This window comes from Hyla sarda, chromosome 2, assembly GCF_029499605.1.
Source record: "Hyla sarda isolate aHylSar1 chromosome 2, aHylSar1.hap1, whole genome shotgun sequence".
NCBI classification, from domain to species: Eukaryota; Metazoa; Chordata; class Amphibia; order Anura; family Hylidae; genus Hyla; species Hyla sarda.
This window is the reverse complement of record NC_079190.1, coordinates 124,538,423-124,551,068: the sequence shown is the minus strand read 5'-3', so window position 1 is coordinate 124,551,068 and position 12,646 is coordinate 124,538,423. Positions and strand designations below refer to the sequence as shown.

The 12,646-nt window shown below is 44.4% G+C and overlaps 1 protein-coding gene across 2 annotated transcripts in view; it reads right to left on the bottom strand.

The window, feature by feature from the left end:
- Positions 1-12,646, bottom strand: part of SUGT1 (SGT1 homolog, MIS12 kinetochore complex assembly cochaperone) — a 109,779-nt gene that overhangs the window by 68,001 nt on the left and 29,132 nt on the right. For both annotated transcript variants that reach the window (XM_056555476.1, XM_056555475.1), the window contains exon 5: positions 5,530-5,599. In XM_056555476.1, the coding sequence (XP_056411451.1) occupies positions 5,530-5,599 (70 nt within the window). The remainder of the gene's footprint in view (positions 1-5,529; positions 5,600-12,646) is intronic.

Below are 12,646 nucleotides of genomic sequence, written 5' to 3'. Positions count from 1 at the left end.
ATCCTCCTATCAACACACACAGGGCTACCGGGCGGCAGCCCTGTGCGAGCAGTGAGGTATGGAGGCGGGGCCAGTGCATGCCGACGAAACTGTGATGCGCCAGACAACCTCACTGCATGCACAGGGATGTCGACAGGTGTGTGCGCTATATATATATATATATGAATATGCAGTTTATTTCCCGCTATGCAGTAGATTTTGTGCAGTGTGAAATACGAAGCGTATAACCCTACCCTTAAAGGGGTACAAACGCTGGAGCCGGCAGCTCGTGATCTCGGAGCCCCACCCCTCATGAAATCTCGCCCGCCCCCTCAATGCAAGCATATGGGAGGGGGCGTGACAGCTGTCATGCCCCCTCCCATAGACTTGCATTGAGGGGGTGGGGCATGACGTCATGAGGGTCTGGGGGCAATGATGTCACGAGCTTCCGGTGCCGGCTCTAGCGTTTGGAACAGTTTGTTCCTAACGCTGAGCAGCGGAGTACCCCTTTAAAGTTTTTTTTTTTTATTTCAGCGCTTCCTGGGCAAACAGATGGGCTCTAAACACATACAGATAAGGCCAAACAGCCATTTTTACATCACCTGACGCTTTCTTCACAACTGGATCATATTAATTTCAATTGAAAATAAAAAATACTTCCATACACCATTACTGATGTGTGGATTTTCAAAGGCCTTTAGCATTTCACTAGGCATTCTGGGAAAAGGAATATGTAAATCATCTCACTCACACCACCTTTTCAGGGAGCTTTCTCTACATATCATTTTTTCACTCCAGTTAGGCTGGGTTCAGACTACGGAATCTCCAGGCAGAAAATTTCCGCCCGGACATTCCGAATGTGGCCAGCGCCGGCTGAATCAGTCCGCGCTAGGACCGCGCGGACACTGCGGTCTCCAATAGACTGCAATGTGATCTGCGCGGATTTCCGCCTGAAGAAAGAGCACCGCCTTTCTTCAGGCGGAAATTTATAAGCGGATTTTCTAAGCGGATTTTCCGCTTCACAAATTCCGAAGTGTTAATTTGTTAACGGAAACCCATTCACTACACTAGACATTTTAGCAAGCGGAATTTCGGACGGAAATTTTACGACTGAATTTCTGTCGGAAATTCCGTAGTCTGAACCTAGCCTTAGAAACTGAATGGGATTTAATGCCATGCCCCAGATATAGCCAGAAGGAAAAAGGACCTATCTGCAGACAGTGCCGTTTCTGGCGGGGTGATGGAGCAGCTTAGCACATTCCCTCTTCCCAGAATGCCCAGTGGAGTGCTAATGGACTTTGTAGCTCCATAGACCAGTAATGGTTTCTTCTTAAGGTAAGTCAGAACAGCCTGTTTTGTACTGACAAAAAGCAACAACCCCGAAACAGCGCTGTGTGGAGAAGAGTATTTTCTTCTGATATATACACACATACATATACACAAACACAAAGTACATTGGCAAGGTGTGTTGTTGTGCTCCACATACAGCATGCAGAGAAGACCCTATGCAGAGTTAGAGCCTATTCACATTCTTGCTTTTGCCCATACATTGCAGGTAAAACATCGCCAACGTGTCAAACAGGTACGCTGCGGTGTACTGCAGTGCACTTCTGATTAATTGACCCAATGTTGTTTCTGTGTAATACTCAGTCTCTAGTACACTAAATTCAGTCCATTAACCTAGGCCCACCGAGAGTCCCTTGGCATACTTTTTTAAATCTTTTTTTTAACAGACTGGTGATGAAGACCGAGGGGAATTTATCATTGAATTTAGGGCTTTTTTGCATATTATTTTTTTTTTTTTTTTAAACACAAAAATTTGTGTTTTGTTTTTTTCCGAAAAATCTGATATAATTCTTCATAGCCATGTCTACGGTTAAGTTTACCATAGAGCACTTTCTACTGTAGAATCTAATTTATTAACTGTGTTTTGTTTTTTTAATGCAAAAAAAAATGTGCAAAAGCACTCTTCTTGCGCACATATACATCACCTCGGAGGACACATACGAAAGTGTCAGAAAGCATCTGAGAATGTGAAACTTGTATACCCCTTTGCAATTTGGAATCATAATATATTAACTATTTTGGACTACTAACTCCCATCATGGACAGACTCTGCCCATGATGGGAGTTATAGTCCAGGGGCTGAGAGGCCGATTGCACCGGGTCATTCTCCAGAGACCCGCTGTGATCCGCATTTATTAAAATGTAAAAGCCGGCGGTACATGCGGTTACACTGCACTCCCGGCAGGGAACACTGTATACAGCTCTCATAATTCATAATCCGCCACCAGGAGACAGGAGCTCTGATTGGTGAACAGCTAAGCACCAATCAGAGCTCCGGTCTCCCGGCTTTTACAGTTAATAAATTCAGATCGCAGCGGGTCTCTGAAGAACGACCCGGTGCAATCTGCCCCTCAAGTTAACAAGCTGGCGGCATATGCGGCTACACTGCGCTCCCGCCAGCTCCAGGCGGGGAATACTGTATACACGGTCATAATTTCATAATCGCCACCGGGAGCTCCGATTGGTCAATAGCTATTCACCAGAGCTCCCGTCTCCAAGCGGCAGCGATTTTGAATTGTGAGAGATGTATACAGGAGTCTGGAGCAGGCGGGGAGTGCAGTGTAGCCGTATGTGCCGCCGGCTTGTTAACTTAATAAATGGGGATCACAGCGGGTCTCAGCAAAATGACCTACTGCGATCTGCACCGCAGCCCCTGGACTATAACTCCCATCATGGACCGAGTCTGTCCATGATGGGAGTAGTAGTCCTAAAAGTCCCGTAACAGGGGATATGCAAGTGCCATCCCTCAGCGCCGCAGTACTACAACTACTCCCATCATGGGACAGACTCTGTCCCATGATGAGAGTAGTAGTCCAAAGGCAGAAGAACAGCTCGAGCTACACAGTCCAGGCCTGACACGGTTCTCATTATGCGTTTTGCATAATGGGAACAGAGCCTTTCTGGCAGTGTGTTCCCAAACATGGAGACTCCAGCTGTTGCTTAACTACAGCCCCCATGATGGGAGTTGTAGTTTAGCTCCCTGTTTATGAACACGCTGCATTATGTGCGCTCTCCCCAGGTGAGAGCGTGAAAAGTGTACTAACCCATATTTCTTGTTTTTATTTTCTTCTCATTTCAGACATCTGAATGCGTAGGACTATGTCAGATTCGGTGGACTGCGACGATGACCAGCGTTTTTTTTATTACAAAAAAAATGATTAAGGGCTGAGGGGGAGTGTTTTTTTAAATAAAACATTTTTTCCAATTTGTTGTGTTTTTTTATAATTGAATTTTCAGGCTTATTAGTGGAAGCAGTCTTCTAGACGGAATCCATTACTAAGCCGGGGCTTAGCGTTAGCACCAAAATTAGCTAACATTAACCTCTAATTATTACCCCAGTACCCACCGCCACAGGGGTGTCGGGAAGAGCCGGTACCAACAGGCCCAGAGCGTCAAAAATGGTGCTTCTGGGCCTAGGCGGTAACAGGCTGGCATTATTTAGGCTGGGGAGGGACAGTAACAATAGTCCTTGTCCACCCTGGTAATGTCAGGCGGTTGCTGCTTGGTTGGTATCTTTTTTTTTAAATAAATAAATAAATAAAATTGTGTGTTTCCCCCATTTTTTTAATTATCAGCCAGATACCAAACAAGCAGCAACGGCCTGACGTTACCAGGGTGGGCGAGGACCATTGTTGACCATTTTTGACACACCGGGCCTGTTGGTACCTGCTCTTCCTGGCACCCCTGTGGCGGTGGATACCGGGGAAATAATTGGGGGTTAGCGCTAGCTGATTTAGGGGCTAACGCTAAGCACCGGCTTAGTAATGGATTCTGTCTACAAGACGGCTTCCACAACTAAGCCTGAAAATTCAATTATAAAAAAAACAACACATTGAAAAAAAATTTTTTATTGACATTTAAAAAAAAACACTGTTCATCGCAATCTGCCGAACCTGACATATTCCTCCGCATTCACGTATCTAAAGTGAGAAGAAAACAAAAACAATAAAACTACAACCATTTCTGTGTGAAATTTTTGATGTGAACTGGACTCTCACCCCTTCGAAAATATCGCAAAGCAATCAAAAATATACGTGGACACGCCCACGCCCAAAACTGACGTGAACAGTGTAAACCGCAGCACAAAGCTCTTTGAAAATGAGGTTGATACTTTTCACGCCAAATTGTTTGTTTTTGGCACAAAATTCTTTGAGATTCTCCCCCCTGTGTACTTTATAAAGATTTATGATTTTACTATTGTGCAGAGTTTTGTTCGGCACACACTGCTGCTCCGGCACTTCTAGCTATGTGTGCAGTGTACCGGGGAAAATGCCAGAGCTCTTTGAAGTGTGCGGTAGAGCGAGGGGGGGGGGGGCATTTCTATATTCACACAAAATGTAGTTAATATCAAAGGAGTGTACAACTTTAGTAAATCTTGAGCAAGAGTATAAATTAGACAAGCAATGTAAAGGAGTAGATCTGTGTCTACAATAGACAGCTAATGATAGATCTCCCCCATACTGTATACAGACCACATAGACGTGCACAGGCCCTTACTGACATTAACCCTTCCACTATTTTTTAGACCACCAGGATAGTTTAAAATAAAAGGTACATTTTTCTTTCTATTTCCTGTTGCCTAAAACAGTCTGGACATCCTATAGTTCGGTGCATCTTATAGCCTAAAACATGCGGTCCAAAAAATTAAAAGGTTCCATTTCAGTATATTACAATATGGATATTTTTATTTCGTTTTTTTTTATTCTCCTCTTTCAGCAAATATTAGCACAAATACACTTCACAGATTTGGTTTTTCTGTATTTTCAAAAATACATGCCCAGTTGTTTGACAAGATTACCATCAAACATAATTTTAAAACACGGCATCCGAGCCTTGTGTAGATTGCTACAAGAACACGCAGGGCACAGAAAGGGCACTTTGAAGAAGATTACATGCTCCGCTAATACAATGACATCATGCAAATCGGAAACCTCTAAGAGAGCAAACAACTTTCAAATTGCAGTTGCCATGGTAACTAAGTAATCCAGCCTAAGAGTGAGGCAGAATTTAACCATGTCTCTGATTTAAGCAAAGTGGGGGGGCTTGACATCAAATTCACTCATTAAATATATCACCGCCGTTCTGAGCCGCACATGTCCTTGTGCCTGCCGCCTGGAGCATAGAACATAATCAGGACATCCATTTTCCAAGGGACTGTGACTGCTGGCGATAATATAGCTCAGGACTGATGGAATAAAAGGAAATAGTCATTTATTTACTTTTACATTGCCGCCACCAGGGTTACAGTAAATCAAGTCCCCTGTTCACACACCGGATGAAAACCTGTTTAGCGCACACTGGAAGTTGTGGGTTTTGTGTAGTCACTGGTCACCACTTCTCATTAGCTTATTGGTATTCCTGGTCCTTTCATAGGACAACTTCATCCATATCAGAACAGCACTGATGAATATCCAATTTAACGCTGAATGGCCAGAGGTTTGCAGCCGGTAATAAATGTAATTGGAAACTAGTAGTGACACGTACCCCATCCTGAGGAAAGCGTTTGCATTGTTAGGCTGGAGCTCGAGGGACCTCTTCGCATCCAAAACAGCATCTGCATTAAACCAAAGCATTGAGAATTCAGACACATTCCTGAATTACACTGGGAAGCCTCGCTCACCGCAAACTATATCTGCAATGGTACGTGAACACAGGCAGGTGCAAACCAATTTTACCCTTGCTAAACCTTAACAGTAACAAATGTTACATATGGATTTCCCGGAAGCACCTGTGAAGCAGTTTGCAATTCTCAAAAGGATCTACTACGATATTGGGCACAGCTAGATTATGTGACAGAATCAAGACTAAAGAAACATATACCGTATTTTTCGCCGTATAAGACGCTCTTTTTCTTCCCCAAAACTGGGAGGGGGGGAAGTTGGTGCGTCTTATACGGCAAATACCTGTCCTATCGCGGCGGTCCCTGCAGCCATCAACGGCCGGGACCCGTGGCTAATACAGGACATCACCGATCGCGGTGATGCCCTGTATTAACCCTTCAGACGCGGCGATCAAAGCTGACTGCCGGGTCTGAAGCGAAAATAACACTAACCCTGCTGCTCAGTCGGGCTGTTCGGGACCACCCCGGTGAAATCGCGGCGTCCCGAACAGCTTACAGGACACTGGGAGAGACCTTACCTGCCTCCTCGGTGTCTGCTCCGTGCCGGGATCCCCTGCAGGGCCAGCGCTCTCCGTCATCATCACGTCGTTGCGCACGCCGTCCCCGCCATCCAATAGGAGCGGCGTGCGTAGTGACGTGATGGCGGTGACGGAGAGCGAGGATACCGGGCAGCAGAGAAGTTCCGGATCGACGGGGACACCCCGAGGACGCGGCGACCCAGAGGTGATGGGTCCGGAGCGGTGGGGACACGTGAGTACTACCTCCTATACCAGTGGTCTTCAACCTGCGGACCTCCAGATGTTGCAAAACTACAACTCCCAGCATGCCCGGACAGCCAACGGCTGTCCGGGCATGCTGGGAGTTGTAGTTTTGCAACATCTGAAGGTCTGCAGGTTGAAGATCACTGTCCTATACTTTACATTGTATTTGGTTCAGAATCTTTATTTTCTAGATTTTTATCCTATAAAATTAGGTGCGTCTTATATGCCGGAGCATCTTATATGACCAAAGATACGGTACGTTACGTTACAGGAAAAATCTAAAAAGAAAATACTAGGTACACAAAGTCTACAGTAATGGTGGCAAAGGGAAAATACAGTATAAAACCACACAGTGAAGCCAGAACATTGATCATATCTGCAGCAATATATAAGAATACTACAGGGGTCTCGTAATGACTGGAGTAGCTATGGGGTGCTTTTATGAAGGCCCAAGAGCCCTTATGCTACGTACGTGTCTGATCATGAAGGGTCCAACTGCAGACACTTATCCCCTAGCCTGTGGATAGGAATAAGTTGTTTTTCACTAGACAAACCTTTTAGCAGCAAGAGGAGAGACAGACTGCTAAAAGCAGGTAAGACAATGGAGGACTGTTAACATCCAGCAATAACACAGACCTCCATGTAATATAAGACAGCAAGGAAAGACAGCAGTAATAACAAATAGAATTGTAAAACAAAAAATAATTATACTGCAGCCCTGTGCACAATAATCATTTTTCTAAATTATTTTCATTTTCATTTCAGCATATAAAAAGCTTTAGGCAGTGGAGACTGACCATGCTCAAGAAACACCCTGCTCTCCATGGCACTCATGCCAGTGCAAGATCCAGCGCCAGCATATAGAGGTTTTATTATATGGTGCTTTTCATTGAATTGTCAAAACTTCCTTCCAAAAAATAAAAATAAAATAGTGGTGTGAATCACGTACTGATTCTCCAAATCCTACCCCCTCAGCCAAGCATTCACACCACACTATAGTTCCCACCTATATCACATTTTAGTGAAAAGTTCAGATTATCTAAATAGTAAAACCTCTATTACTTGAGGGGGGAATGGTAAGAATGTCAAAACACTGCTCTGCTGGGCTCAGGCTTTACATGGTGCGCTACTATAGATGACATTGAAGGCAAGGAAAGGGTTACACTAAGCACATCTGCTGCTGAGATGAGAGGAAAGCCTTTGTGCACCATGCATGGACAGTGCAGATCATCTGGACACTCCGGAGCAATACAATCAGATGCAATAATGATTTAATAATCTGTCTGAAATCCAGACTGTCTTGTTTTGCCTATAACAACCAGCTCAGCTTTCATTTTCCCAGAGCTCATTACGATTTGAAAGCTGAGCTGTGATTGGTTGTTATGGGAAAAACCAAACAGTTTTAGTTGCAGGCAAATCGATACATTTTGCCCAGTCTTTCTTCCTCTTCAACACAGGGCAGTGGCCAACCTTCACCCCTAACCTGTAATCCGACTGGCTGAGACTGTTACTAGAGACATTTTGAACCTTACAGCAGGGAGTCGACATCAGATTGCAGGGAAGTGTGACACCTAGTGGCCATGAATTTAGAGCTGTTTTTATAAGAAAGGAGTAATTTTTGGTAAATTAAGTGATTTCCGAAAATGTTAGATATCACACAGGAGGGAAACAGTTTGAAATGACCTTGACCTGTTACGTTAAGGCTGCATTCACATCTCGTTTTTGCAATACGGTTCCCGTATCTGGTTTCAGTGAAAAAAACGTATGGAGTCGTATTGCAAATGTATAGACATTTCATATAAAACCTTATGCCAACCGTAGCATCCGGTTGTGTACGTTTTGCGATCATTTACGGTCTACTACGGTTTTATGTCCGGGTAAAAAAAACGGATACAACCCGTATCCTTTTTATTTATTTATTTATTTTTTTAACGGTGGTTTTTGGGAACCGTATGTGCGTACGGTTGCATCCGGTTTGCACAATACAGTTTTGCAGTTTGCACATGCGCAGTGCACACTGAAATTTCTTACCACAAATAGAACAAGAAGAACTTTATTTAATTAAGCAGAAACATAAAACCGTTTCCGTTTTATTGAAAAAAAAAAAACGTATTAAACCGTATGCAACCGGATATCCGTTTTCAAACCATTTGCAGTTTAAAACCCGTACAGAGGTATATACGGTTGTATACAGTTCAGTCCGGTTTTGAGACATACGTTGTTTTTTTTTTTTTTTTGTTTGTTTTTTTTTTTTTTACAAAAAACCTGATAAGGGAACCGTATTGCAAAAACGAGATGTGAATGCAGCCTAAACTCTTATAGACACTGTTGTTTCAACAAACTTTGCATAGATCAATGGCACAAGCGAATGGAAGAAATTTTGAACTATATCTTATTAGACCTAAATGCTTCTTTCTCCTGTTATTAAAGTTCTTCCGAAGCATCATTCCCCCTGCTTAAACTGTCCTCCCCTGTAAAACAAATTAGCTCATGTTATCCTGTTTTATTTCCTGTAGTTTATTTAGGGATCAAACTACAGGGTGGGCCATTTATATGGATACATCTTAATAAAATGTGAATGGTTGGTGATATTAACTTCCTGTTTGTGGCACATTAGTATATGTGAGGGTGGAAACTATTCAAGATGGGTGGTGACCATGGCGGCCATTTTGAAGTTTGCCATTTTGAATCCAACTTTTGTTTTTTTTCAATAGGAAGAGGGTCATGTGACACATCAAACTTATTGGGAATTTCACAAGAAAAACGATGATGTGCTTGGTTTTAACGTAACTTTATTCTTTCATGAGTTATTTACAAGTTTCTGACCACTTATAAAATGTGTTCAATGTGCTGCCCATTGTGTTGGATTGTCAATGCAACCCTCTTCTCCCACTCTTCACACACTGATAGCAACACTGCAGGAGAAATGCTAGCACAGGCTTCCAGTATCCGTAGTTTCAGGTGCTGCACATTTCATATCTTCACAGCATAGACAATTGCCTTCAGATGACCCCAAAGATAAAAGTCTAAGGGGGTCAGATCGGGAGACGTTGGGGGCCATTCAACTGGCCCACGACGACCAATCCACTTTCCAGGAACCTGTTCATCTAGGAATGCTCGGACCTGACACCCATAATGTGGTGGTTCACCATCTTGCTGGAAAAACTCAGGGAACGTGCCAGTTTCAGTGCATAAAGAGGGAAACAAATCATCATGTTTCGCATATCCAGTGGCCTTGAGGTTTCCATTGATGAAGAATGGCCCCACTATCTTTGTACCCCATATACCACACCATGACACCAATTTTTGTGTTCCAACAGTCTTGGAGGGATCTATCCAATGTGGGTTAGTGTCAGACCAATAGCGGTGGTTTTGTTTTTAACTTCACCATTCACATAAGTTTGCCTCATCACTGAACAAAATCTTCTGCGTAAACTAAGGGTCCGGTTCCAATTTTTGTTTTGCCCATTCTGCAGCACCTGAAACTACGGATACTGGAAGCCTGTGCTAGCATTTCTCCTGCAGTGTTGCTATCAGTGTGTGAAGAGTGGGAGAAGAGGGTTGCATTGACAATCCAACACAATGGGCAGCACATTGAACACATTTTAAAGAAATGTCAGAAACTTGTAAATAACTCACGAAAGAATAAAGTTACGTTAAAACCAAGCACATCGTTGTTTTTCTTGTGAAATTCCCAATAAGTGTGATGTGTCACATGACCCTCTTCCTATTGAAAAAACAAAAGTTGGATTCAAAATGGCCGACTTCAAAATGGCCACCATGGTCACCACCCATCTTGAATAGTTTCCCCCCTCACATATACTAATGTGCCACAAATAGGAAGTTAATATAACCAACCATTCCCATTTTATTAAGGTGTATCCATATAAATGGCCCACCCTGTACAAGCAATACAAGAGCCTGGGAACACACACAAAAGCTGCAGAAAGACAGACAGAGAGAGCCAGTAAAGAGACAACAATAAGGAAGAGATCTCAACGCAGTGCCCTATAAACAGTCAAGACTACTTTACTACTGCTTTACTAGGTCTTCCCTGCTGCTGAGGTGTTTAAGGCTATGCACAAAAAAGGAGATTTTTTTGTACTCACCGTAAAATCTCTTTCTCGTAACCTTCATTAGGGGGACACCTTACTGATGGGTATATGCTCTTGCCACTAGGAGGCGCTGACACTAGGAAAAAAAGTCGGCTCCTCCCTGGCAGGATATACCTGCCCAGCTTCAGTGAGGTAATCTGTTTTGTCACAGGAGAAGCAAAAGTAGGAGAAGCAAAACAAAAGACATACGTCGGAAGGACCCTAGAAAGGAATCCCGATTAAAAAAAAAAAAAAACAAGGACCAGAAAAAAAGAATCCGGAAAAAAGAAGAAGAAAGGGTGGGCGCGGTGCTCCCCAATTAAGGTTACGATAAAGAGATTTTACGGTGAGTACAAAAAAAAAAAAAAAAAAGCTCCTTTTCTCGGTCGCTTTTCATTGGGGGACACCTTACTGATGGGGCATACCAAAGCAGTCCCCTAGGGTGGGGGGAAAAAAAAAAATCAACAGCGAAAAGGGAAAAAGGGAATCAGTTCAGAGACCGAACCCACACGACCGAAAGGCCTGCGGACGAGATCCTGGCAGAGCCAACCAAGGCCCACAAACTGAGCTCCCGGAAGATGGAGATGGACTAGGACGCCAAGAGACTATCCTATGTAGAGACTCCAAGCCTACGGTCCATATAGAGAGAGACAGAAAAAAAAAGGTCGACAGGAAACCAGAAGGGCCGGAACCATCTCGAGAGGAGATAAGAAATCAACTCCAAGGAACACAGAACCAGACAGAGGGCTGGCCCGGCAGGAAGACAGAAAATGGAAAAAGGCACAACAAGGGAACCCTGTCTATAGTCAACCGAGGCAAGAGAACATAGAGGAAAAAGACACCAGGGATAGCAGCATACACCTGAGCAGAAGGCGAGTACAGGAAGTGGAGACCAGAAAAACACTGGAAAAAAGAAAGAAAGGAGGTGACAGGCTCTGGAGAGGCCTGTTGCATAAAAGTGAGGACCGGAACAGTTGCCGACCAAAAACAACCTGTCCCAGGGGCCCGCCGCGAGCACCTGGGAGGCCAAATGAGCTCAAGTAGCGTAAACTGGGTGACCGGAACACCCACCGCCTCGGAAGTACATGGGCCCACGAAGGAGGAGACGGAAGGAATATGGCCAAAAATGGTGCGGATTGCCATGAAAAGGAGCATCCCGGAACACCGGAGCGACTGCAAGGGAACTGGAGGTACCCGGGTCACCAAGAAGACGTACATGTAAGAATAAACGGCCAAATAAATCATCCCGGAACACTGGAGCAGCAGACATGGGAAATGGAGGTTACTGTGTCGCCTGGAATACATACGTACACCTGTAGAGTAAGTAAACCCAACGTCTGCAAAACGCTCTGGGACAAACTTCTACGTCTAGACATGAAGAAGTGTGGTACAAAAAGACTGCCCCACCATGGAATCGTGGAGAAGTTGTGGCAAGAGAGCTAACCTGCCCGAGACCACAACCATCAGTAAGGCCAAAAGAACCAGAAAGGCTGACCTAGAAAAGAAGGCATGCCACAGCATACTAGGATAGAGTCCAAGACATGGAGATTAACCAGACATGGACCCCAGCGGTCTGAGGGGGAACAAAGGGAAGGTTACTCCAGAAGAATGTAGTGTCGGTATAGCACAGCTGACAACAACAAAGGGAAGGAGGAACAAACTCCCTCCAGGGAGATTGCACCGAGGGAGGAGGAGAGCAATGAAATGACCCAAACAACAGACTGTGCTAGACCGGCTGTCGCCGAGCCATACAAGTTCGCATAAACCTCTCCAACAGAGGGGAGTGCCAAGTCTGTATGAGCAGCAGTAGATAACCAAGAAAAAGAAAAGGAGCCATGCTGCAAAGGTGCGCAGCTCAGCGGATCGCTCTCAGCAAAAAACAAGTGCCAAGCCAGGTACCCCACCTATATAGAGGAGGGGAAAACAAGGGATCATTGCGACGAAGACCAGGCCCAGACTAGTGCTGGGCGGTGTGACCAAAAAGGTGTATCACAGTGTTTTTCAAACATATGGCGGTTCCACGGTATTTGATGGTATTTTTTATATTTTCCATCATTTGCCCCTAAGCCCCTCCCGAATGAATTTTCAACCGCAGTGCGCTGGGGAACCCGTGGGCACTGCTCTGC